This window comes from Anser anser (genome assembly GCF_964211835.1).
Source record: "Anser anser genome assembly, chromosome: 7".
NCBI classification, from domain to species: domain Eukaryota; kingdom Metazoa; phylum Chordata; class Aves; order Anseriformes; family Anatidae; genus Anser; species Anser anser.
Window position 1 is genome coordinate 3,883,505 of NC_139727.1, and position 27,284 is coordinate 3,910,788.

Below are 27,284 nucleotides of genomic sequence, written 5' to 3' on the forward strand. Positions count from 1 at the left end.
GCGGCGGCTTCAGTGGGTGTCCTCCTGTCGTGTCTTGTTATGTCCAGGGTCAGCCTGACCCAGCCAGCCTACCCTCACAGCTGGGCCTTCAGCAGCGCTTGCTGTATAGAGCTGCCTGGATACAAACGTCTTTTTTTCGCCGGAGGGAAAATACGTGTGCTCGCAGAGCGTGTGTAATTCCGAAGGATTGCAAAGCGCGGTGTGTGAGCGCTGTGGGACGTGCCTGAGGCCGAAGGGAGCAGGCCGCCACGTTCACTGCTACTAAAAGTTTGGGTGTAGTCCGTAGTAGAGCTGGATTTATTCACAGGTTAGAGCCATAGCATCAGCAGCATCCATTCAAGTGATGCAAGCATAAATTAGATTTTCACATGGTCCGGGAGAATTTGAATAAGTTCTTGTATAAATTTGTGGTTTTACTTTCTAAGTACTAGACAATGTATAAAATCAATATTAAGCTCACATTCCCCAAATTGCATTAGCTGCACTGTGCAGTATGTGATTTTCTTGTTACCACCACAGCATACCGGTAAAATGCTACCCCTCAGGCAGCAGTAGTTCTGGGGATACCCAAGAAATACATTCCAAGCTTACTGGAGCAAATTCATTTCCTATCAATGTGGGATCATGCATGTAAAGAGAGACTGAAGATGACTGAGTGGAAAGTCCCTGAAATGTCCATGTTTCCACAAGTAATTGGTATCTTCATGCTAGTATTACAACCACCTGGATAAACTGTAATTAATTACTCAAAAAGAAGCATGAAGACACAAGGGCTAATGCACTTTCTTTTGTGCTCTTGTATTTCAGTGCTCTCAAGGTCTCAGAGATACTGTAACAGTCCTCAGAGCCATGCCACCAATTCTGTAAGTTCTGGAATGAGTTCTTTCTAACGAGTTGTTGAGCCCCGTTTTACATATAAGAAGTGAGTTGATGCATAATGTTATATATTTAAAAGATGTATTTCTGTATGTCAGAATTTCCAACTTCAGGTAATTCAGGTATGCCTTCAATAGTGTACCAGGGGCATAAAGTATGTCTGGAGGACTGGAACTCCTTTTTGTTCTGCACTTAAGAGTGTACTAGAATGGTGTGTACAGGTGTCTGCCGTTGGTAATATGACATCTCTAGCACTACTGAAATAATACAAAAATATTTGTGCATTTAGAAAGATACTTGTTTATTTGTTGTGACTTCATACCCCATTTCAGTTTTTTGCTTTGGGAATCAAGCCAAGCATATTGGTAGAGAGAGCAAATAAGGAAGGCCTCAACCCTCTCTTGGGGACCAAAGATAATTAAGAGAAACATTTAGAGAGAGCAGATATAATGAAGCCCTGAATCCATGCTAGCTTCCAGCCCATTAAAATATGGCTTTTTTTATAATAGAATATGGAAGTAATTATTCATCTGAGCCAGGCACTGTGGATTTAGACTAAAGCACTCTTCAGTGTAATTGAATTTGTACAGCATCTATGAGCAGGGGAGGTCCTGTGTGATATGGCTCACAGATTATGGCCAACTTAGGCTGGCCAACAGGCAGTTTCTCATTTTTCTGTTCATTCTCCTTCCAGGGGCCACTTTGTTTTCCCTGTGGTGAGTGATGTATAATGAGATTGCTGCTCAAGGCAGGAACTTCCTTCCCCCAGTGAGAAGGGAAAGTCTGGAGAGTCCTTATTTACCCTTTTGTATAGAGGGATGTTATGCAAAAAATGCTTTGCGGTACAAACAAAGCATTGCTTAGTGGGTAGCCTTTTTCATTCCTCAGTGCCCTCCTTGTATTGTTTCTTCTCCCCAGCTCGAAATGTAGGGACCTGGAGTGAAACAGCAGTGCTTCCCTTGGCTCATATCTGCACCAGGGAAGAGTTCAGACATTTATCAGCCTTTCATAATGTCATGTCTTCCTTGTCCAGATTTCCAAAAAATAAGCATTCCCATTAAGTCCTGTTAGAAAAGCAAAGAAGAAAAACTCTTTTGGGTTGATGGTAAAATAAGAATTTATGACCATAAATTAATCTCTCCTTATTTTATGCATTTATTTGTTCACTGTGGACTTTTGGAAATGTTCGTTATAACTCTGGCTGGAGCTATACTTCTAACCTTTTCTTGTTTTTAAAGGAGAGTGATCATTGTCTGCAAATTTATCTGTGCCAATTCTCTCTGAAATTAGACCAGATGGAATTTGCTTTAAATGAAAAACAGATTTTTAAAACTAAAACTCTTTGCACATTTTTTTATAGTTTATCAGAACAAAAAAAAAAGAAGAGCCTGCATGTTTTCTTTAAAAATTAGAAAATACACATTTTAAGTTTTGATATAAAATAAGTAATGTTTCTAAAACATTTAATTGAAAATTAAAGGGTGAGTTTATATCTGAGATTTTTTTTTAATCTGACTGGAGTTTAGGTTGCCTTTAGAAGCATTCCTTCAGGGTGATTTATGTGGTTCTCTCCCCTTTGCTGCATATGTTAATTAACACAATATATATCTGAGCAAGTACTTGGACTCATTAGAGCATCATTTATGGTCTAATGTAAGCAAAAGATCGTCAGAGAGATGACAATCCCTCTATGTTAAAGACAGACAGAATAAGAGGTGCAGTGCTAAGGCGCTACTAATTTATTATGCTAGCTGAAGATACTTCTACTAGTAGATAAATGATGCCGTGAATATAATTAAGTGTCTTGAATCCCATATACTCAGCAGTTCAAAAAAGTTGTAGGGTTCCACAAAATGTGTGCAATCTTGCTTCTGCATGCATCTGCAAATTCTGCTTATCTGTGGTCCTAGTCAGGCACACCTCCAAGACAGACCGCACAACTTGTCTAAGCTAGTTTGTAAGTCGCAATTTGAGGATTTTGGCCTGGAGGAGATTGCATATAAATGTATTAATGTGCTCTGAGCCAGCAGTTTGGCTTGCAAACTTTTCTAATATGCATCCAAGAGGAGTTAGCGTACAAGCTGCTGATGAGCAGCTGTGGACCCCGTAAGTTGCCAGAGAAGTGCTCACACCAGCTTGCTGTGCCAAGGGACAGTCCTTTGGAAGTGAGATGTTTGCCAGATGATCACACCTGTGGCAATCAGTCTTTTGTGGAAGAGAGCATGTACTTTTGGCAGGACAAGCTATGTAGGAAGAAAAAAGCCTTAGTGCCATGAATGTTCAAGCCTTGCACCACAGATCAGTGCTCCCTCTGCAGGGACAGCCACGTGTAAACCTCTTCGCTCCATAGCAGAACAATTGTTTTCAGGCTCACTGTCTGATGCCCGCATGGTGTAGAAGAGGTACAAATGCATAAAATGCATACATACATTTTGTATGTGTGTAAAATGAATATGTAACATTTTGTATTCACATAAATGCAAAATGAATACATACTATTTATTCACAGGATGATTTTAAAAAGCCAAACAAGACAAAGCCATATTCTACTAACACCCTGAAAATGTTTGAGATTTTATCTGAGAGTCCCTAAGCCTAATGACAAAGCCATCTCCTCTAAATGCTCTGTCAATAACAGCATCAAATGTAATTCCCAGATGTTAGTTGTATAAATAATTTCATCATTACCACTAATGGCAAGCGGCTCACATGAGACAGTCTATTATGAGATGCAAAACCTTTGATTAGGGAATACATTGCAGTCAAATGGAAGATCTGCACAACACAGAAAAGCATGCCAACCGTGCCACTACCTGCCTTACAATTTATGCCATCAGATATAACTTCAGATAGATTTTAAAACACATCAGTGCATATTTATGGGTAGTAACACTGAGATCTGTTGAACACCCTTCTTCTACATTAAAAGTATGCACTACTTTTTTTACATGTTTTCAGTATGACTTGAATTCTTGATCATACAAGTTGCGTTACATGAGAGAAACATTTCAGAGCCTGGAAACTTCAAGATAATATTCCTAAAAATGACACTGTAAATAACTACAAATGTCAGGACTTTTTGTTCTGAATGGAAGATCTGAATGTCACAAAATTCTATCCAATCTTTTTTTCATGGGTCAGCCCCTTTCTATTAAACACATTTTTGACTGCTGTTCCATGGAATATAAGTTTAAGATAAAATAAGTTCAGTACATCGTCTATGAGGGGACTGTATGCTGCCTGTACAAGAGGATGGGCTTAATAATTTATTAGGTCTTTTTTGTCTGTGACTACTATGATCCTGCTTAAAATCAGATGACTGAGCTTCCATTCTGCAGCTTCCAGTATGTTGCGGAAATCCACTGTAATTAAATCTTATAAAATCCTCTTATTCCCCATATAAATAATTCTCTGACATAGGAGATTCCCCTGAGTCTACATCATAGCCCAAGGAAAACAAAGAGCAGAAGCAGTTACTTACATTCTCTTAAATATTTGATCATTTTGGACAAATTTCTGCACTGATTACATTAGTTGCAAGCCTCACTGAAATTAACAGTGGTACCAATGTTTTTTGTGACTGAATTTGGATTATTGATTTTTCTCACTTTTAATATTAGTTTGAGCAATGACTAAACTAGCGTATATTTTGAACTATATAAACAGCAAGACGATAGTTGTCTGAGTTGTTTTACAAAGTGAAGTGTTGGATTTCCCATTTTGTACTAGAAGCAAAAGCACATAAAACCTGCTTTACAGGGTTTAATATTGAAAGTGTGCTGGCAAAAGAAGAGCTATATGCCTCATTAAGCAGATTTACCAAAAATGAAGGATCCTCTTAGCTTACAAGTATGAACTATAGCAATATTAGTAATAATTTGTAATGATACAATACTTATTCCAAGCACATTGCCACTTCCTATCCCCATTTAGGCTTTGAGATAAAGAGGCACACAGACAAAAATTCTTGTGCAACAATACCTTATGAACCAGAGAGTGCTTTGGGAATACACCCAGTCCTTTGACCTACCTGCTGAATGATGCTGCCTCCCTTGTATGCAGAAACTTTGAAACTACACCACCAGAGAGCACTGTCCTATTTCTGCAATTACCTTTTCCTGCATGTTTGAGGACCTGTTTTATTTAGTCTTTCTTATTTATTTACTTATTTTTAATTTAGTCATTTGGTTTTAGTCTTTTATTTATTTTTTTAAGGGGAACTTAAACACACATGTTGTGATTATATTGGAATTCCCTAACATTTTGGTATCATTTCTCTGTATCCACCAACAGCCCACAATGCCCTGACCAGCCTGACCTGCAACCTCCACCCCTCCTATGGTCCAGAAACCCCATTTAAGCTTAGGCCTGGGCCTTTGGTCTGTCTGAGCTATGTTGTAGGTGTCCTGGTCTGTATTCTTATCTTTTGGGTGGAGACCTGTGCTGTAGCTTAGCTTGTCTTCTAGATGGACTTTGGACCCACAGTGTAGCCTGTGTCCAGCCCTCTCTTTTTTTGTTCTTAACTGGGCACTGGAACAGGCTCCACAGGGCAGTCATTACAGCACCAAACCTGCCAGAGTTCAAGAAGTGTTTGGACAGCGCTCTCAGACACATGGTTTGAGTTTTGGGTGGTCCTGTGTAAAGTCAGGAGTTGGACACAACCATCCGTGTGGGTCCCTTCCAACTCAGGAGATTCTATGCTTTTATGCTTTTGCTCCTGACCACGCTCCCTGGATGGCCCCAGTGCCTGATTCAGAAAGGAAATAATTGTGGGAAATGTATTTTCAACTAATTCCTGGATCTATTTTATCCAAAGAAACAAAACAGGTTTGAGGATTTGTTTTCAACTCAGACTTCAAGTACTGTGTGGTAAAAGTACATTTTTGTTTTTCTTGAAGTCTTTTTCAGAGGATCAAAATACCACCTTTATATTTTTAAATTTAATCACAACAATGAGTTCTGGGAATGTCTTAATCATTAAATAGGACATATAATAAATGTTCTCTAACTATTTCAGCAGAATGAATGGGGAAGTACTCAATCATGACTTCTGCAGCTCAATGCCATTAGCATGATTTTTAAGAAATCTCAGGGTATCCCTGGCAGACTGGCCCTTTTAGAGGGGTGTAATAAAGCCAACCTCATACCTATACAAACAATAAATATCAAATATCCAATTGTAGGCATTTCTAAACAAGGAGGTAAAACTCCTAAATTAAAACTACTTCAATAGAAACTATCCTTGCAAATAAGCTGTTTAGTCCTGTTCAGCCGTTTAGTCAAAGAAGACATCCAGACAGGAAATTCCAACCAGTCTCTGTGCAGGTTGAGCCAGGGTACAGTGGTAAAACGGTTGTCTGTATGTTATGTGTCAGAGTGCAAATATCCATGAAACAAAGCATTTTGTGAAGGAAAAACAATGTTCTTCATTTGTTTTCCACAGTGCCTGGCTTTCTTTCTGTATGTGTGGCATCGATACAACTATTACAAGAAATGGAATAGATTTTTTGAGGCTGCATATTTGAGTAAGTATTGATTGTGGTGGGTGTCAAAGTATTTCTGGTGTAGTTAAGACTTCTTACTGCTTGCTCTGGAACTTTAGGCATCTCACTTGGGTGTGCCTCTGTTTCCTCCCAGCCCATTGCCTTCTTGTTCTGTCTATATGAAAAACAACTGCTTGAGCATTATACTCTGGAGAACTGGGGAATTTCAGGTGACGCTGAAATACTTTAATCTGTCTGTTACATTTACAGACCAACTTGCTACTTTATCTCTGATGATATTATGATTACCCATATCATTTCCTTACAAAATAATCACTCTTCATCAGTTTTGAGGTCTTTATCCAAGCCACCTTGATATATACCTGCCTATCTTATGACCATGCCCATTAGTCCCATATCCTTCTTCCCATGATAGCAGACTTGTTGTGAGACTGAATCTTTTGTTATTGCTAATCCCCAAATAGATACAGCAGTATTTTCAAGAGAAAAAAGTTTTTTTTTTTTTGCATCTTCATGTTTTATTACTTGTTAATATATGACAAAACAAATTTATTATGAAGCAGACAGGCAGCATTTAGCATTGCTAAACAGAAAGACTGTTCCTAATTTTGCCCTTTTATGCCCTGGTGAATAAAAAGCTCCTTTCCCTCAAACTGTTTCTGATACAGATTAACATCACAGCAAAGATTAAGTTTAGAAGCTACCAGGAGTTTGTCAGGGTTAAGGGCAAAAGAAACAAAGGACTCACAGGACTAGATTTGCACTTTTCACCTCCTTACTATCAATTTGCAAATAGAAAGGGCTGAAAAGAAAAAACAGAAAGACTTTGGGGGCAGGGATTTACAGCTCTTCTGTTTCACCACTTCTCGGCACATTGACCTCAGTATGATACTCAGAGGACTCTCCTGAAGGCATCCAAGGTATTGGGGTTCTGTTGAAGGAGGGTCTGTTTCTGAAATTTTGATTATATAACATGATAGATTCCGGAAGCAGAGGGCAAATATCAAACTGAGGCACCTTGAAAGTCATCCGTTTGGCTGCTTTCTCATAACCCCCGTAAGGCATGGCAGTCCTGGCATAGGAGAACAAATGGAGTTAGTGCACAAAACGTAGGTAAACAATGGGACTTAGAAAATAAATTTATTGAGAATGTAAATTTTACAACTGTTGCAGTTAACTGGCCAACAAATCCTACCCAAATACATACATAACCATTGCCTATGTGCTAAAAAAGATTAAAAAAAAAAAACACGAACAAATCCTCAATGCTCCTGTGTACTTCTTTAATCCCTGCTACATCAACCTCTGTACAACTATACACCTTTCACACCTGTTGGTATCTCATACATGTTGGAGGCAAAGGCTGTGTTACTGCAGAATCGAGTGGGATTTGGTTTATCCTGGGCACTGATGTCCTGAGGCTATGTAAGTAGGTGGCAAAATAGAAAGGCTAACAGAAAGTTGATGCTGCACTAGAAAATCTATCAAAGTTTTCAGTCTTATCAGAAGCAGCAGGAAGATCCTTATTCTTATCTCAAGTACTGGAGGTACTGATGGCTTCTGATGTTAGGTATTTTTCGTGAACTCTTGAAATTTAAATGGCTGCAGTAGTAAGTTGTGGCATGCCAAATCTCCCTGGTCAAATGTGGGGAGAAAGAAAGGGAAATAGGATTAAAGTTGTCTTATCCTGCTACATAGGTTTCCTGTCCATAAGGTGAATTCAAAGCTCTAGCTCTTAATCTGTCTTCTCTTTGTAGACCTCCAAGCTTTTCACCCACAGGAGATTGCAATAAGCAAAATGACATGAAACTAATACTTATTTACATTGCACAAGACAGGAGAGCTATATCCAGGCCTATTGTGGTTTTTCTTCATGCAAAGTAAATGGAATTCAATATCCCAGAACACTTACCTGTTAAAAGATTTGTAATGGGGGAAATCAGCTTTGGGACTGTAGGACAGTAAGTCAATGGTCAACTGACTTTTATCCTCAGGGCCAATACCCATTGCTCGTTCCCAGGGGGAGATGTACGTTTTAAATATAGTGACTTTTTTGCCTCCTGACTTTCCATCTGTAAACAGAGGAAAGTAAAACACTCAAGTTAGATGACAGGTACTCCAAATACAACACCTTTCTATACTCTACTACTGAAACTGGGGCACCAGCTTTGTCTTTCTAGATCCTTTGTAACTCTTAGATCAAGTCCTAGAATGTATGGTTAGATTTCTCTTAAAAGAGACTGTTGTGGGCCACTTCCATCATTATCCACAAAAGTAGAAGTACCACAGTCTAAGAGCCACTCATTCAGGAACTTGCATTAAAGCATATACTTGAAAGCTAGTTTTTCATTGTTCCCTCTAGTTGCTCAGGTAGAAACCTCTTCCTCTAAGAACAAATGTCTTATGTACATCATCTCTTCTACTACCTTAGGGGAAATTTTTATGCAAGGCAAAATGCTAACTTCATTTCACAGATTTATATTTCATGGGGATATCCAGAAATATCAAAGCAGATTTTCATATAAAATGCACACTCTTCCAGAATGTAAATGAAAAACCTTGGATTTTACAAGTCACTCAAAGTCACTTACAGAAGCTGTTCACAGTTCCCAAGCAAATTTGCTTTTTGTTGTTAAAATGCCACAGGAACTGTTAAAATAACAATTTCACCTGCTGATTTTTCATACAAGAGATTTGATTCCAGGGGCTTCTGGCCAAACTAAATGGAGGGTAAAATTATGCAAGGACTAAAATCAGTGAAAGATATTCTGCCTCGTAAAGATATTGCTTCAGTTCACTAGTGATGATTAGCAGATAACATTTAGAAATATTGCTGTTTCTTTCTTACTATTATCTACAAAGTGCTGTTCATTAAAATTAAAACTTTGATTTGAAATTAAGGTTGATGTATGCACAACTGATGTGTCAGGTCAGACTACTGAGCTAAAGAGCTATGGCTACTGTCTCCAGTACTGGTCAGTATGAAACCCTTCAAAGGGAAGGTAGAGCCCCCTATTATGTATACTGGTGTACTGCTGTCTCTATTTCAAATCAGGAGCTTCCCATCATTTCTTTATTTCAGCCAAAGCAGGTATTTCTGCTTCTTGCTTATGAATGAGCAACACAGAAGCATGCAATCAAAATTGTCAAGCTAAAGGCAATTCAACTTTTCAGACTTTGCAATGCAATTTAATTTGGGAGAATTGAGATATTATTCAAATTCATTTACTGGTCCCTAAAATTAAGGCTGCCACAAGGCCTGATAGCTTTATCTATTTCTTGCTATCTATTTCAGAGAGATACTTGCCTTTCTCAGTACCATCACCTCCTTCTCCACCACTTCCAGCTGATTCCCCTGCATGCTCCCCTTCGCCATCCCCAGGACCTCCTTTGCTTCCAGGCCTAGGAGGAACGGCGGAATACTGCTGCTTACCAGAGCCATGCTGCCCTGCCGTCACTCCTCCTACCATCCGCCCATGGGCATAGCCATCAGCATCTTCCCCATAATGCCCACCCGGTGGGATAAACTTCTGAAAGTGATCCTAGGGCAGGAAGAAAGAGAGTAGAGGTCCCTGTTACGGGGCATAGTCTGTTCACACTTACAGGCTTGGGTACTCCTGAGTCCCTGCGGTCTGACTAGCCTTGTCCTGATTACAAAACCAGTGGCATAACTTTGTGTGAGTTATTCTCGTTATTCAGTATAGGAGCACTTTCAGAACATCAGCAAAGGCAACTGAAGGACACCTTTTCATGGGCACCTCGTAGTCATTTTATATGAACAGGGTGAGAAGAGGGGGTTCTGCGTACTGTACCCAGCAATGATCAGTATGAAATACAGGAGAAGGAAATGCATTATTTGCTACAGCAGCTGAAGGTCTAAGCACATTGGTCAAGCTGTGGGAAAGCAAGCTGGACAAGAAATAGAAAATGTTTTCTTGTGGGAGCTAAGTGTTAGAAGGCGCCAGAACAACAGGATACCTGTGAAAACATACAAGCCTGCCAGGTAACTGCCAATAGGTCTGTTTTCCATACATATGAAGGTCTGCATAGAGAGAGGTATTTACACATTGAGATTTACACTAAAGAGATAGCAGCCTGGTTTATGTCTTTTCTGTTGGACTAGGGCATTGGCTATAGGTACACAAATGTAACAGAAATAAAGCTGAAGCTGACTGAATCTATGTTTCCTCATGCAGCAATTCTGCTTGTGTAAATTCCTCTCAGGCAGTCTATGGGAAGTGCCAGTCTCAGGGCTCCCAAACGGTTAAGGCTTTCTCCAGGCTCTTACACCTAGTACAGTTTAGCAAAAAGAAGCTTTCCAGGCTGTAAACAGGCTTCCAAGGCCAGCTGTTCAGTCAGCTAAAAATAGATGAGAAGTGAAAACCCCACAAGGCTCTAGGCAGAATTATCTAACCCTCTGCTCCTTGTGTCTCGAGCAACAGTGTCCAGGGTTTCACAGCAGGCCACCAGGCTGCAACCCAGGCAAGGAGCCAGCTGCAGGCTGAAGTGGCAGAGCTGGTGCCTCCAGGGCCTTTAGGGACTGCCTGTCCTTCTCCTAGCTGTAGGGAATTCCCTTTTTAGGAACAGTGGAGATAATGTTTCCCTGAATGTCAGGAAGCCTGAGAAGGGAGAGGATTGTGAGCACGAAGCTTAAGCTGTACACAGGATCTAGCAGGGCAATCTGTTCAGTTATGCATGGGAGCTATGTAACTGTAAAAAGGCAAACTGAAACAAGGATTTTGTTGTTGTTGTCGTGTAGGGGCCAGCATGAGGTTATTCTCAAAGCTTAATATATATGGAAGGTTAATGCTTCTACTGATTTGCTCAGTAATTTCAAAGCAGGGTTTGCATCTATTTTCCTTCAAGTTTCACCCATGCTATGTGCCATTCCTCAGAATTAAATACTTATTTCTTTTTTCTTCTGCTAACTTACATTCACTCTCACAGAAAAAAAAAAATCACAAAGCATAAGCATAACATGAGCTACAGTAAAATGGGCTGGTTTGATCTTGTGTGCAATGGCAGTATTTGATGTGACCAGGAAGGGGCATCATTGTCATCTTGTGTTATTTTAAATTGCAATATTATCACTAAGCAGTAGTGAAGTTTTTCTGAAACACAAAGTGTGCCTCAGCAAAGCCACACTTAAATACTATTTAGATGCAAATGAAATCATTTTGCTGGGTCTTCAGCCTAGTTCATGATTCTTCATGGACCTACTGGGTCTATGTTCAGGAGACATCTCCATTCAGATAGGAAAGACCCATGGAACATGTGTTTTCCATGCAACACCCCAAGTCTACTCACCTGCTAGAATAAAAGTCTTGTTTTCTTTACTTTTGGCTATCACAATGGATTATCTTAACTCAAATGTACATAGAAATCCTCTTTTTATATAACAGAAGGCAACAGCAAATTCATCTTTTTGAAATCTTGATCCTTGCTGGCTTCAAACAAGCTCACTCCAAGACAGCATTGCTCAGGAGCTGTGCCTCAAACAGGAGTCTTAATGCAGTCAAAGCTGGGTAAGTGCAGCTTTATCTTTGGTATTTGCAGCATGCCTCTGGTCAGGGTGTTTGGAGTGAAGAGAGATTTTACTTGGGTGGAATGCATGGCTCATGCCATTGGTAACAAGCTGTGGAGGTTTACATATATGCATATTCACATCACAAAAGTGACTTCTCAGTTAGGGTTGACTGAGCCTGTTGGTGGAAGTCCCAGAAGAGAAGCCCAGGAGTGTCAACTGAGAAGGCTGATAACCCTTTCCACTTGGCCCAGGGGACAGATCACTGTCTCTCTGTGGTAAGGTCTGCCTTGTCTGTGTGTTTCTGGAGGAAGCGGACAGTATCAGTCATCTCTGGACATCTCAAAACCCACTCAAAGAAAAGAACAATTGTGGCAAGTTCATCTAATACATAGTCCCCTGGCTTGCCTAAAAATTATGGGCTCTTGTCTTTTAAGTTATCACTAGCAAGAGCCTGATCCTGCAGGCTGAGTGCCTGGATCAGATGAATTCTGAATTCTCTAGGGCTGCTCCATGTGTCTCATGAAAAACAGATGATGAAAGATGATCCAACTAATAGAGCTGAGATCTCTAAGTATCTCAAGGCCCTGATGTCACTGCAGGCAGTCCCCAGGAGGAGACACCGTGTGCTCCCCATCAGCTCCTCGCTGTGCCCTAAAGAGAATGATTGAGGCCACCAAATGTGTTTCTATTTCCACCTCACTGATAAAGAGCTTTCCAAAGGCTTGATGCCTACGTGGTTACTAACACTTCTGAAGTTACCATGACCGCGTCCTCTCAGTAGCAGCCACTCAAACATTCCTTAGTGGTGGGATGGGTGGTTTAAAATTCAGACACTTGAATATGAGAGTAGGGATGGCTGCATAAGACTGCCTGCTGTTTTTATCAAAAATAAGGTAATGAGGTGCCCATCACACTTTAATTTGGCATTGCACAACCTTAAACCTGTGATTCACTTTTTCAAAAAGGGTGAACATAAAAAGTAATCTTAGCTGTTAAAGTATCTTAAGCTATTTTTTAATCACGTTCCCCCAAGAGGCATAGTTTAGTTGGTTGAGCTGCTTTCTATTTCCAGCTCTACTTCTGACTCGCTGTTTAATCTTAGGCAAAGAATTTTTCATCTCTGTGCCTGAATTTACCCATCTAAATAATGATAATTCTTACCTAATGCTACATAAAATTATTTATATCTAATTTGTATATTTTGTATCATCTTTGTCACATTGTTGATGAAAGTAATTGTGTTTCTGAATTTCTGAATTTCACTCCAAAGTTTTCTCACAGTGCTCCAACAAATGGGTGGAGAAACAATGGCTCCTCCTCTCTGTCATTCTGCTTTTTCCGCACCAGTCACTTCTTGAGCAAGAAGCCAGCAGACTTTGTGTTCATTCTTACATAGTTTGCGGTGTAGTTGGGACCTCTAGGTCTTCTGCACTAATTCGACTCCAGCACAGCAAGGCTTATTTTATTAGATAGAAAAGTTACACCTCGAGTGGCTCACTCCACTTAAGTCACAACATGGGAGGTCTCTCGTATCTCAGCGTGTACTTATTCTGTAAGGTTTGTTCAAGAGATTTAATATTCCCTGCAGAACAGACTTCTAGAAACAGTGCTTTTTCTAATATTTTCTCCATAAGCCTACCTCCAGTGATTTTGTTTGGCTTTCTGATAAGTACATTAAGCAGCAAACTGTCATTGGTTCATGCTTGTGCCTTAAACTGAGTATAATAACTGCATGATAACTTTTCTGTTCCTCCATCTAAGGATGGAGGATGCTTTCATTCACATACTGTATCATGTCTGGCTATTTAACATGTAAGATCTGTGATGCAGGTTGTTTGTGTACTTTTGTCTGCTGTGATGCACCACTTTTGGCATTGTTACCTCAGCACTTCCATTTTCTACCTGCCACTTCTGCTTACTCCTCTGGGTTCTTGTTCAGCAGCAAAAAAAGATGCAGGGTAACTCCTGCCATTATCCAGAAGAACAGGAATCCGATTCGTTAATCCTTTTTTACTTCCTATGTTTTGTGTCACACTGGATATCTTAACTGATCTGAAGAGACCTCCTGACCTGAAGTCCAGCAGAAATTACCTACCAACATATTGCTCAGCTTGTTTTCATACAAGCATTGCCAAGATACGGCAACTGCCTCTGTTTAACTGGTGGGCTACTCTGAGAATGTATCAAGGTGGGTTTTTTGTTTGTGGTTGTTGATTTTTTTTTGATGTACTACTGCTGCTAATTGCCTCCCCACATATTATGTTACCTTTGTAGTGCTTTAAATTTATGATATGGTAGGTAAAGCAGACAGAAAAAAAGTACAGACAAATCAAGTCTTTCTGTAAGATGTTTGCTGCATGCGGCCCAAATCAGGCCACAGATTTTGACTATCAGAAAGACTATTTTTAAGGATCCTCATTAGAGGATAAACATCATACCAGCAACATCCAAAAAGAATAACTGTGGTTTTGTTTTCAAACAGTTTCTACCAATTGATAGCAGGAAGGTCTTAGACGGAGGTTCCCAAAGCACAAGTGGGATCTTGAGATGAATTACAGCAATAACAAGTGGAGCTGCAAGGCTAAGAAATGCAGTTTCACATGATGTTGATGTATTTGACAACAAATAAATTAGCGTTATGAAGTGGAATAAAGGCCTATGAACTGCTGATCTAATTTCTGAACAGTAAAGTGGGATTTAGGAGACCCAGAAGTAAGATGAGACCCTCTCTGTGATACTGGGTGATTCATTAATATACCCCATGTCTCAGTTTGACCTTTAAAAAATGGGTGTAGTAATTTTCTTCCTGCTGTGGTCGGTCAGATGCTACAGTAATAGAGCCACAGCTAGCTAGGATTTTGTAATGGTCTTTAGTCAGTAACAAACTGCATCTTGTAACTCCACAACACGGTTGATAATGTCCTCAGAGGCACGGAGTGAATCACAGTTCCTTCAACATAGTGGCACAGCATGGGGTAGGGAGAAGAAGTCCTTCTTTTGATTATTAGCCAGGGCCAGGCAGAGCCCAGCTCATCCAGCATGGTACCAAACAAGGAGAACTTCACAAGAACTCTCCCTGTTTGACAAGATACCACTGTGCTGTAAGTGTCAGACTCAGTCCTCCCTAAAAACATCCCCTTGTACTGCATACTTGCAAGAGAAAAGGGACAATATTGAAAATTGCTACATAGTAGGTAGTGCATTTCATTGTGCTCACATTGGTAACGTTCAATTGTTTTGACTGGGGGTTTAGCTACAGTTTGCCTTTAACTGGATGCATTGGTCCACAGGAGTGATAAGAGAGGGAGTGGCAGGTTCTCACCTCTGTATGGGTCTGTCTGGCATTTATGCACATGCAATACATATGTTTTCTCTGCTAGAAGTAAGGAGAGTGACCTGGTTGCCTGGTGTGGTTGTTTGGGTGGAGGAGGAGAAGGAGGTGGAGGAAGGAAGCAGGAGGGTGGATCAATGACACATGACTGCTGAGATCTTTTCCCATGTGTGGAAGGTTTATGGCTATAGCACAGGCTATTCTGGGACCCCTTATATGGTTTGGATTTATTTTTAATAACCTTTCTCTTTGTCCTGTTTTTATATTATATTACCTTGCTGTTAAACTTTTCCTGGGGGGAAGAAACAATCTGTACTCCATCCCAGCCCTTTCTTGCTCTGCTTTGGCCTCAGAACTTTTTCAGACAGTTAACAAATCCATGGTATAAAAACAAGAAACAAACCACCAGCTTTAAATCCCTTCGCTGTCCCACAGCCTTGAAGGCACAAGGACTTCTTTGGGACAAGTAGCAAAGTACATGAAAATTAACTGAGAGGAGGAAGTGACTGGAAGAAGCAGTAGGAATTCTCTGCTCTGCCATTAGCTTCCTCTCACAGTTCCTTTTTGTTTAAGCCTTCTTTTCTGTATCATCCTTTGAGCAGAGCCATGAGCAAGGAAGGAAAGGAACAGAGAACTAATCAAAAATTACCATCAAAAGGGCCTTTTGATAAAGTGATTGGGTGCTAAGGTCAGGCATTGTCCTGATGGTTTGGAAGATAACAGTGAGGCCACAGATCTGCTGCCATTAGCTGCCTGTTAGCAACCAGCCCCTCTGAGGGGATTGCTTCGTTGCTGAGATCTCTCAGCTTTTATTCTTGCTGCTCTGGCTGCCAGTAAAGGTGCTAATTCATGCTAGCTGTGATGATGAGAACAGTTATCCACAGAAACAGTGGATGCAGCCTGGCAGAGCCCTTGCTCAGAGCGCACAGGACAACCAGCAAATGGTAACAATCATGTTTGTAATCCTGCTAAAATGGCCCTGAGTAAGGGCAGTACAGCAGACTGAAGTCTTCCTGCACTGACTGACAGAGATTCATTACGTGTACCATGAGCGTGGAGAAAAGAGAGCCCTGAAAGTGAGTCGTGGAGGATTCTAAAGCAGAAGAGTACCAGCTCTTCTTTGGAGCCTTTGCCATTGCTGTCATATAGCAAAGCCATGAAAAAAATCCTAGGCTTGTTAGGGTATTGTCTAACCCCCAAATACATTTCTCCACAACAAAATGTCTTAACAGTATTGCTCAAAGTGCAGGGGAGAAGGGGTTTTCTTGCAGAAAAAATGTAGAGGTTCACTACAGAAAAGGTATGGAGTGAATGTCAGGTGTGGGTGAATAGACAGAATGAAATAGGAAAAACAATGAACAGAGAGAAAGTGGTCGTCTTCAGCCTTTGTAATCTAAGTCTTGGAGGGACCCAGTGTCTCTGTTAATACTTCAGTGCCTCTTTGTTTTTGCATATCCAGTTATTCATATTCAGGTTTGCATATCCAGTGAGCTCGTTTGTCACAACTCATTGACTTTGTATTTCTCTGATTGGACACCTCTAAGTGACACCCTCACTTTTTTGGAAGTTTGGACTTCAGCCTTTTTATTCCATTACGTTATTATTTTCTCATTCCTCATGTGATCCTCACTGCAGTCTTCAGACTCTGACATATGAAGTTGGCCCTCATACATTATAGGAGCTCTGAGATTGCTGAGTATTTATAAAAACAGCTTGCATTTCTCTAAGGTTTTCATTCAGAGAGTTCAAAGTTCAACACACCAGTCATTCTGACATCCCTTCTAGTAGAGAGCTGGTTGAAGAGAGGAACTGCCTAAGGCACAAAGAGATGAAGAAACTGCACGAAGTCCAGCAACACCAGATATGCTTGCTGTATCTCTGGTGTGTCATCCCTGATCTGCAATCTGACCTACTGTGACAATTTTAATGATTTATTTCAGGCATCTTTCCACATCCTGCTTCCCAAATTGTCATTTTTATAAGTCAACTACAAAGGTCTACTTGCTGCTTTTTAAAACATCAGAGAGCTAAAAAATAGTGTGTTTTCATTTGACAGAACATTATCTTCAGCTTGACTTTTATTATTTTGCTTGAGTTTCCCTGGACTGGAAAACAGATGCCATAAAGGGATAAAACGACACCAAATAAAGTTTAAAGAGCATCAGAAGATGAGATGCTGCATCACAATGTGTATGAACCTGAAACATTTTCTATTTGTTTTACTGAACTCCTGACAATCACGTGAAAGGGAAGTTTCCATTTGTAAAAGTTTAAGTATCTTCAGAAGACCTTACTGAAGAAAGTTCAAAGGTTAACTAACAGAACTATCTCATGGGAAAGGGGAAAACAAGATACCATATCTTATAGGGAGATACTATAGAAAAAAAACAACCATAGATTCTAGCAAGTATACTGCAGTATCTTCTTAGAGCTTTCTGTCTGAATTTTCCTTTACAGAGCTTCTTGCAGAAATGAGCAGAGGACTCTGCACAGTAGGAAGAATAGAAGTGTATCCTAGGCTAAAAATAAAACTGTACCCACTGGTGCTGAAGTCAGACCTGACTGGATCATTTCCATCTTGCAAAGAAAAATAAGGGAATGGGTAAAACAACAATTACTCCTGCCCTGTGCAGCTATGAACACCTGCTGTACACACAGTACTCCCTCTTCACTCAGTACTGGCTTTTCTCATGCTTTTATGTGATACCAAAGTATTTGCCAAAGGAAATTAATACTACTGCCAAAAGGAAATAAAATTTGTGTGTTCATATATATATATATATTTTTTTTTTTTTTCTGCACTCCTTTGCCAGTGGATCCCTCCCTTGCCCTTGCACATACGGTCAGACAGAGAAGAGCTCAGGCACTTTCTATTCCTATTTCCCCTGGGTGTATAGAGCAGTTTTAATTTCCAACCTACCACAGAATTGTCGGTGAAGGCATCAGGGTTATTCTCATAAATGAACTTCTCCACCCTCAGCTGTCGTAATTTGAACATCTTGGATCCTTTGTTAGTGAGGAGAGAAAGCTCTTCTAGCATCACATCTCTGGGGATGCTGATCTTCTTCCCCAGGTTCAGCTTGGATACCTCTTGTGGCATGTCTACAAAACATATGAAATGGGACACTTTAGGAAGTACTTTAGTCCAGCTCTCTTGTCTATTGCTTCCCAGCATCAGGGACTTCAAAGCAGCCAAATTCTCTTCTAAATGAAGTTTTTAGGAAATAACCTATGCTTTTTTTTTATTATTTTTACTGTGGATTGCAATCAAGACATAAGGGTGCATGTATTCCACATGTATCCCACATCTGAAGCATTTCAGTGCAGCAAAATTTATTAGTATTGCCTCAAAATGTGCCCCTGGCTTGTCCAGTTACTGCCCTATACTCCCCTCCTCTGGAGTGAAATGAGTGGCAGTCAGCTCTTCAGATAGTGCTGTCACACAATGAACAAAGACAACTCTGGCATGCTTTGGTTTAAACATTATCCTGTAACCATGGCAAGATTTAATGATGTTATATTATGTTTGTTTGTTTTAAGGGGAACTTTTGGAAGGAAAAGTGGTTGAACTTCTCTTCAAGACAATAGGCTGGTTACTGGATAAGTCCCTTTCCATATAATTTGGTACCACCAATTCTCTGTCAGAGCAATGGATTCAAATATTTTCAATGTAAAAATCTTGCAGAAATGTGGTTAAACCTTTTCATCCTGAAACAAGCAACTTTTCTACTTTTCTTTTTTAATTGTGTGCATGTCTGTATTAAGGATAAGACCACTTATCTGCCTTTACTTGTAATTTACAACAGAGAATAAATCTCCCTCCTTAAACTGGTATAAAATTGGTATAAGCCCATTAATTTTAATAGACATTCTTTGAAGAAATTATCATTTTTTTTTTTTTAGCAAGCCAATCATATCTGACACTATTTCCTAGAGCAAAAGGAAATGCCCTTTAATGGAAAATTGGATTTTTACTTGCTCGTTTACATGAATGCAGGATTAGGGATGAATAGAAAAATAAATACGTGTACCCTAATAAAGAAGTTTCAGTAGTCCTTTTTGGGAGCTGAAGAAAGGGCCAGCACTGAATTACTACTTTACAAAACCTCTGAAAACATTTCCCATGCTGTTAAAAGTAGAGAAGAAGATCACTGTTAATTAAAAGTCACCCTACCCAATACACATGTATTCTGTAGAAAGAGAAGTGTCCCAAGTCATATTCTTCCTGCTGTGTTAACCCTACTGAGAGATTTTGACTTTTTCCACTAATGAGTGTTGGAATCAAAGGAATTCTCTCACAAAGAGGAAAAAGAAAATAGAGGCAAAGATTGCAAGAGAGAGATTAACGTAGAATATAACTAGGCACTGCAATATTGATGCCCAGAAGTGATCATATTCTCTTTCCATTCACACTGATACGGTGTATACAACACATTTAATAGAACATTACAGAATGTGATGTGGCTGAAGGCTGAGCTTTAGTAATATTTGCGACCTCTTGGTATGTTCAATGCATATCTTGCTGTAGGAGTTCAGTCAGATATGGTGTGAAATTTTGAAAGCTGAAATTTAGGTTGAAATCCAAACAATTCTCATGTGTGCAGTTTTGTATATCTTACCTTCGTGTGTCAGCTTCCCAATGAGTTTAGTGGACTTTTTCCTTTTAACAGGAGCAGGAGTCCCTGCAAGGGGCATTCCCACAAAGTGTTCTCTGCTTTGCTCTAAACACACAAGGAAATGGAGAATGAAACACTGGAAAGTTATCTCTTGCCTCTCTTTTAGCTGCCATCTACAGTTAAGAGACACCTGGTCTTTGTTTCACACACAGGTTCTTTTCTATCCCTTCCATGTGGAAGAGGTAGCAAATGGTATCATCCTATGCAAAATATCCTGGTGTTCTTTGGAGACATAGTATTATGACACAAAATATGACAACTGGTCACAGAAGAAGCATTGCCATCCAAAATACACATTATAATTGCAACATAGTCTCCCAGCACCTGTGCGTGCCACAGTGGTACTCTGTTACCTTGTGCGGGAGTAAGTAAAGGTCAGTTTGAAAATTTGCTACCATAACATACTCTAATAGCATGCAGTTATCATTCAGTGGTGGTATATGCTTTTGTATTAAGATGTTGAGTCTGTCCATGAGTTATCTGGGAGCATTTTGAATAACGTGTTAGTTTGGTTTAGATGTTTAGATAGTTCTATTGAAATTAGAATATTTATTCAGAACCCCACCATACTGCAAGTCCTAAAAAAAAAAAAAGAAATCCTGTGTAATTCTAATTTGTTACAGAAGGGCTGAAGAAAGAAGGCACAGGCAAGCTTGTTGAAGGAAGAGTTGTTCACCCGAGTTGTTTGAAGTCACTTGCACCTGTATCTCATATACTGATCTTATCACATATCGTTTTGGAGAGTGGGGGAGAGGAAGAGGGAGATTTCTTCTGGTACACTGTTTTCCATCTTTGTCCCCAAATAGGATAAAAGATGTATGCTTCAAAGTCAGGGAAAGTTAGGAGAAATCTCAGCAATTTCACTTCGGGCAGCTTTTCGCAGTCCCTCTGGGGGTTATCACACATAACATGAGTAGGGCCAAAGTCTTGCCTTCGCTTTAGCACTGTCAGTGCCCAAATAGCAGCATATAGGGGGACAGATCCTCACCTAATACAGTGCAATGCAGATGAAAAAGAGCAAAGGTCCATTGGCTTCCTCAACAGAATACAGTAACTGATCATCTCCATCCTTGTGCCTCTTTGCATCTTTAGTTGCTTCACACTTCAGAACTGAATAGACTGAACTATGAGTTATATTTATGTACCTATGAGCACATATATATATATATATAAACTAGCAAGCAAACAACTAGCTCTGGGAGTTTGTGCACTGCCCTTGATGTGATCAAGACATTTTTATCTTCTGTGTATTTTGCAGTTTTATTCCACTGTTGCTCCTTTTGCAACGTGATTTTCATGTGATGAGGTGATGATAACTGCTAAGGCAGCCCAGCCCCATCAAACCAGCTTCAATCACACTGGCAGATATTCTCTTGGATTATTTTTACTTTCTGATTTCCAAGCTTTTCTTTTTCCTGAGATGCTGCCTGTGTAGTTCACATCACAGAAGAGCCCATCCTGGTGTATTCCCAAAGCAAGTGTAAGCAGGTGCAGCCATAAAGCATGCACTGCACATTCTCCTCGAGCAGACAGACATCTGCTTGGCTATTTAAAAGAAGCGGGCCCTGCTTGACAGGAAAGGGGCAATGCTGCCAGGAGGCAGGGGGGTTGGAAGGTTATGGCCCATCTGATGGGTCACAAGACTGGCAAAACAGAGGGAAAATCATATGCGTGCCCCAGATGTGGTCTCCTTGGGGCAAGACAGGAAGGGCTGGCACTGTTAGGGAGCCGTGCCCTTCCAGCACACCCGTTACCGAGGAGCAGTGACGGCAAGGCTGTCCCGTTCTGCTGTCCTTCACCAATCCATCAGGACTGGGAAGTGGAAAACCTGCTCCATGGAACTGGTTTAATGTAAGGAAAAGGGCAAGTCTTCCATACGGACGGGGCTGAGAGCCACACTGTGACTCTTCCTGCTACTCCACCACAGGGGAGGCTGCTGAAGCCTCAGTCCCCAGCCTCCCCACTGTCCCATGCATAAAGCCAGGGCCACAATTATCCTTTTCTCCCCTGAGCCTTATCCCTCAGTGCAATTCCTCTGTCTTTCCCTGCATGAGTCTTTGCAGCAGTCATTTTCTTGGTTTTGTTTCAAAGTGACCTAGTTTTTACCCTCTCCAGCCCCTGCCCTAAACTATTTTTCTTTGAGGTCAACTCACCTCAGGCTTGCAGTGCCCCGCTCAGATCAGCTCATGCGCCTGCCCCACAGCTCGGCAAGGGGCTGCTTCCTCCCAGCTTGTCCTTGGGTGCTGCTGGGGAGGCTTGTCCGGCAGCCCTGCTCGCCCAGGGGGCCTGGGTGCAGGCAAGCTCTGCCCAGCACAAAGTGCTGATGCAGAGTGCTGTGAATTTGACTCCTGAAGTCTGCTTGCACAGGCATCCTGTGGTTATTAATAGCTGACAGTCCAGAGCATAGAGTCTCAGATAGCACTGCCACCAGCCCCGAGGAGAGGGGAAAGGAAAAGGTTGCTCCTTGGGCCTCCTGCAGTCGCTGTCTCAGTGCCCAGGAAGACCAGGCACCCCATAGGTGCCTCACTCAAATCAGTATGCCATTCCTCTTCCTCCTCCTATTGCATTTTAGTAATCCTTTCTCAATATCGTGTTTCTCAGCAATGCCTCAAAAACTCTCTGGGGTTTTGCTCTTATTTACATGTTTCTTCTGCCCCCTCCTCACTCCATCTTTCAGCTTGGCCTCCTCTAGGCTTCATACACAATTCCTAAAATGCCAGGCATTCAAGTAATGCATCAGAAAGCAGAGAAGTAAAGTGATCGTATGCATTAACCAAGAAGTAGTGGCAAAACCACAAAGTCTAGAAAGCTATTTAGAGAGTCTTAGGAAGTAGCTGTGCAAAGTGTATGGCAAGCCCAGAAGAATCAGACAGCAAGGAAACTCATTTCCTGATTCATGGCAGAAATGGGGTTGATTGCCTGCATTTTGTGTAGCTCTGTGCGTGCCAACGATGCTCCTGCTTTAGCTCCTTTGTCTGTGAATAGGAAGTAGACACCTATGGGCAATAAACAGCCTTTATACCCAGCTTGGAATCAGGGCACATATGGCAATCTCCTAGCCTAAAGTTTCCTGTTTTCGCCTCACTTGTATCCGTGTAACTACTATGTATACCTCACATTGTGCCTGTAGCACAGCACTTATTCTCCCCTGGTCACATCCACTGTAACACCTTACTATAAGTTTTCCACTGTCCAGAAGAGCACTGCATCCTTCACTGAATCCAGCAGATACACTAGAATGACCCATGGGGCTGGGGGACCCAGTTTGTGCCCCTACACTCCTATGCTGGTCAAATACTACTGTCCCAACTGTCCCGCTGCTGTACCTCACACCCACCACAGTGCAGGTGGCCACAGAGGAGCAGGTCTCTCTCTCTGCTCACTGCAGGTTGTACAAAGAGGAATATTTTGTCACCACATATATTTCCCTTGGATTTGGCACCGTGTCGGGCATTTGCCCAGGGTGAGCAGGCACAATGGGCTGATGATTGCTTAAAATCAGCAGCCCTTTGCCTCTCCTTTCTCAAAGGCATGAGATACAGTTGCCTCATAGATTTAAGAAGTTTCTGTCTCCATTTTGATAATCAACTAAGAATTAATGTGATCTGTATTATGAGGTAGGAAGCTGAGAAGTGCAGCTACCATTATATGGCACCTTCCTGCAGTCACTAGAATGATGCTAAACTCTGCCTCCTCTCTACTTGCTTCCAGCAGCTGTTTTCAGACCATTTTATAGCTGCTATATTATTTCTTCAGTCATCTCCAGCACCTTCATGAGCACAAATTACACCTTAGGTGAACAATCTGTGCTAGATGGATATCATAGGGAAATGTGTTGGGTTTTGAGGCATGGTGTAGCTCTAGAAGATGTTGTAGCAGGGAAATATGTGTTTATTCTTCCCTACCACAAAGCACGACCTGCTACTCCTCTGCTTCCTCCCATGCCAGTGGAGGGATGGTCCTGATGCAGGCAGAAGAGCTGTGCAGGATGGAACGGAGAAGAGGGCCTCAAGACTAGTGGGAGATCAATGGAAACCCTCTTACAAAACTCTAGAGAAAGTAGGGAAAAGCAATAGGAAGGAGATGAAGGGAAGGTGTGCCTAGTGCAGTGTCTGTGGATCTCAGACAGGATACAGGCAGCAGTCTTGTGTCTGACACTTAAGCACCAAGGCACATCTTTAACTGAGATTCTCACCTCCTACTCTAGCTTCAAATAAAATGGTATGGCTCCATTTTCAGTTGCCAGGCTGAGAACTAAATGCTGCTCATTCTCCTCTCTCTGCACAGTTTCTCTGAGAGATAGAAATACGTAGTTCACTAGTCTAGAAATGTCTTCGGTGGGCCTAGCAGAGACTGCACTTGTGCCCTGCCACGATGCCAGGTTCAGCAGCTCAGTGGCTTTTTCCATAGGTAGTGTTGTCCCAATCTGATAGCCCTGCCGGAAGTAATAGGATGAAAACAGCATAGCTAAGAAGTAATGTGGGACTATTACTCTTATCTTATAACCCACTCATGCTCAAGGCTCAGACTTATAAATCATTACAAGACTTGGTTGATGAGTTACTTTTTTTTTTTCTTTTTTTTTTCCCTGGATTGTGGTGAGATATGGGGGCTAAATTCAGTCCTTGCTTGAGTGTGGAGCTTCCACTTAGGTCAGTGGTAATAGTACCTGTCCTGCCTTAAGGACATTTCAGCACTTCAGAGAGGAGATTTTAATCATACAAGGGACTGTCTGTATTTCACTGTGACTACCTCCTTCTTTCCAAATATATGCTTTGCTTAAGTGGCTTTAAGAGCAGCCTGCACAAAGCTTTGCTTTGTCTGACCTGTATCTTCAAAAGTTGTTTATTTTTGTGCTGAATTCCCATGCACCTAATTTCAAATGGGCAACTTCAGAATATTGATACCTGTAAAATCATTTCAAGCGCAGCAGATGAGACCTGTCTTGTTCCATAGTGCTAGATGGACATAAGTAGTAGCTAAGACAAAAGTCATCAGCAGGGCTGTCTCCTGAGCATGTTTTGATCATGTGAAAATCTGGCAAGCAGAGTCAGTCTGGCAAAGAGTCTTCACCATTTTAGTTTTCCAAAGATATGGAGTTAAATATTGACCTTGCTCCCCTTTCTCCTTGGAGCCCAGGACTGTTATGTGCTGAAAATATTCATAAGCAGTAGATTTCAACACAACTTGATCTGTTCTGAAAAGAACATGCAAAGCTCTTGGGTTGGCTTTTGTGGGGGAGGTTGCTTTTCATTTTGAAATGCATATATATATGTATATTGATCTTTTAAAATATTTCATATACGCCTAATCTCTTCCACTTCTACACAGACAGCTGGAAGACTTGTCAGTAGCTTGTAGCAACGCAATAGGAGAAATAGTTAACACCCGGCTCTCTCCTGCCATTAAATGGGCTTAGTGCTTGATGAGACGTAGGTCTGGGACAGAAATATGTAGGATTTGATCACAGAGCTGTGTGTTGGAATAGCTGGGTACCCATGGTGTGTTACTCGCTGGGCAGCCTGTTTGCCTGCATGCCCCACGTGCTGCCACCCAGGAATCCCCTCCAAGTTGCAGCAAGCCTCCCACTGCCAAAACTTCCTGGCATGAGGATGATATTCTCCTCTGGTATGTGGCATTAAGAAACACCATATGTGAATGCCAAAAGAGGTTGATTAGGAGGGAAGGATTCCCTAAGATTTTAAAGCCTCCAGGTTTAACACCACATCAGGTGAATGCCAAAACTCCAGATAATTTAGAGAACAGTGGCAACATCTAGTGGCCATTGAAGCTATAGGTATGTAGTGCCTGGGAATATCCTTATTCTTCACACATGCCACGTACCTGCCTAGCTTTGCACTTTGTTGGACACTTCTCCTTCCATCTAGTAGGAGTGTTTGGGGGTAGGTATCCCCCCCTAGGCACCTTACTATTTTCTACTTTTAAAATACTCTCTGAGGAGCACACTGGAGTCCAAGTTCATCCCTAGCCTGCCACATAACTGTTCAGTAATCCTTTGGCTTTGCTTTGGGCCAGTAGTCTCAGGGTTGGCTCCCCCCCCCACGTTTGAAAGTGTTTGTCTGATCCTTCTGACACGGTCTGTTGTGAGACGAAGTGACTCTCACTTGAGAAGGTTGTAGAGGTTAACATGGAATTTAATGAGAGCCCTGGACACAGAAACTGTACTGCAATGTGTCAAACCATCTGGAGTAGCTCGTAATCCTACTTTGTCAGCTTTATTAAGCAAAACAAGATGCAGTCCTAATCTGCAGCTTGTGCATCTGTAGTCTTATCTCTTTGGGAACTGCACTTCTGGTTGGACTTGAAGCCCAGGTTTGGCATCAGCAGACATTGCTGCCCCTTTGTGTTTTTTACTGTCCAAAAATCAATCAGAAATAGGCTGGATAGTCCCAAGACCCACCCCCAGACACTGTGTAAGGGATGCTTCTTAGCAGTTAATCTGAGAAACATCCCCAAAATGATACCTGGACAAGTGTCCAGTCTGCAGTCTAATCCTACAGCTGACCCCAGCAGCTCCTGCAATGCTCAGGAATTGCTATATGTGAGTGACATACATCTGGGAAAGTAACGCCTGCCAACACGTGTCCTAAACTGAGTACAATGAACCTCTCAGGACCCAGAAACTGAGCAGACTTTAACATGAATTGAGTTAGGGCTGCAGCCTGAGGATGTAGTGGGATATATTTGTTTTTCTGACTGATTGGGTTTCCTGATTTCTCAGTTTATGTTAAGAATACATTGAGTAGTAGTACAATGGGGGTTTGTACGTGGACTTAGTGGAGCTGACAAACTGTTAATACCAGATTTATAAGAAGAGGATAGTAGCAGAATCCCCTAACAAGGATTCAGGAGCTAACAAATGAGGATTTAGGCTAAGTCTGGAAAAGGTGACTAAATTAATTTTAGGTTGTTCTAGGTGTTTTGTCCCATCCCTTCACTGTTAAAATTTGGACTCATCTTTTGCTAGGACAGGGACTGTTATGGCAGGGACAGCCTAGGACAAGAGGAGGTTGCTGGGCCAGATTTCACACTGACAGGTCCTATCTGCACGATAACTGAGAGAAGAAGAGGTGGTTGGGATAGGTTTATAGCTGGCACCTCTGTAAACTCCTGTCTGGATTTTGTTCTGTTGTAGGCATAGATCACTGGGCTAGAGCAGAGCAGGGCTATGAATGGTTATGCTGAGGGTGAACAGGTACAGGCAGAGCTGATTGTAGCACCAGGCTGTGACACCGCCCCTAAAGAAATTTCTTCTTTGCCCTATCAGTATGTGAGTGGTTTATAAACCTTTGTACCAAAGTTTACATCTCACTTAATTTTTGATTGTTTTGCTTAGGTATTTTTATTAC

At 41.3% G+C, this 27,284-nt stretch overlaps 1 protein-coding gene and 1 long non-coding RNA gene across 5 annotated transcripts; one reads left to right on the forward strand and one right to left on the reverse strand.

Moving 5' to 3' along the window:
* Window positions 1-72: 72 nt before the first annotated feature.
* On the forward strand, window positions 73-17,975 carry LOC310902910. 4 transcript variants are annotated; one of them, XR_014587117.1, is made up of 6 exons: window positions 73-307; window positions 808-863; window positions 6,320-6,401; window positions 11,783-11,905; window positions 13,966-14,095; window positions 17,696-17,975. It is a non-coding gene; the product is annotated as an uncharacterized lncRNA (long non-coding RNA). The 4 variants fall into 4 exon arrangements; XR_014587120.1 differs by lacking the exon at window positions 17,696-17,975 and adding an exon at window positions 14,390-17,686; XR_014587119.1 differs by lacking the exon at window positions 17,696-17,975 and having other exon boundaries at window positions 13,966-17,686.
* Window positions 6,873-26,230, reverse strand: MYOZ1 (myozenin 1). The gene is made up of 6 exons (XM_083845166.1): window positions 22,068-26,230; window positions 19,858-19,959; window positions 18,159-18,340; window positions 9,688-9,922; window positions 8,293-8,452; window positions 6,873-7,452 (listed from the first exon to the last, which is right to left on the reverse strand). Exons 2-6 carry the CDS (start codon window positions 19,931-19,933, stop codon window positions 7,221-7,223), a joined length of 885 nt encoding a protein of 294 aa, XP_083701292.1. The 5' UTR covers window positions 19,934-19,959; window positions 22,068-26,230; the 3' UTR covers window positions 6,873-7,220.
* Window positions 26,231-27,284: the final 1,054 nt, after the last annotated feature.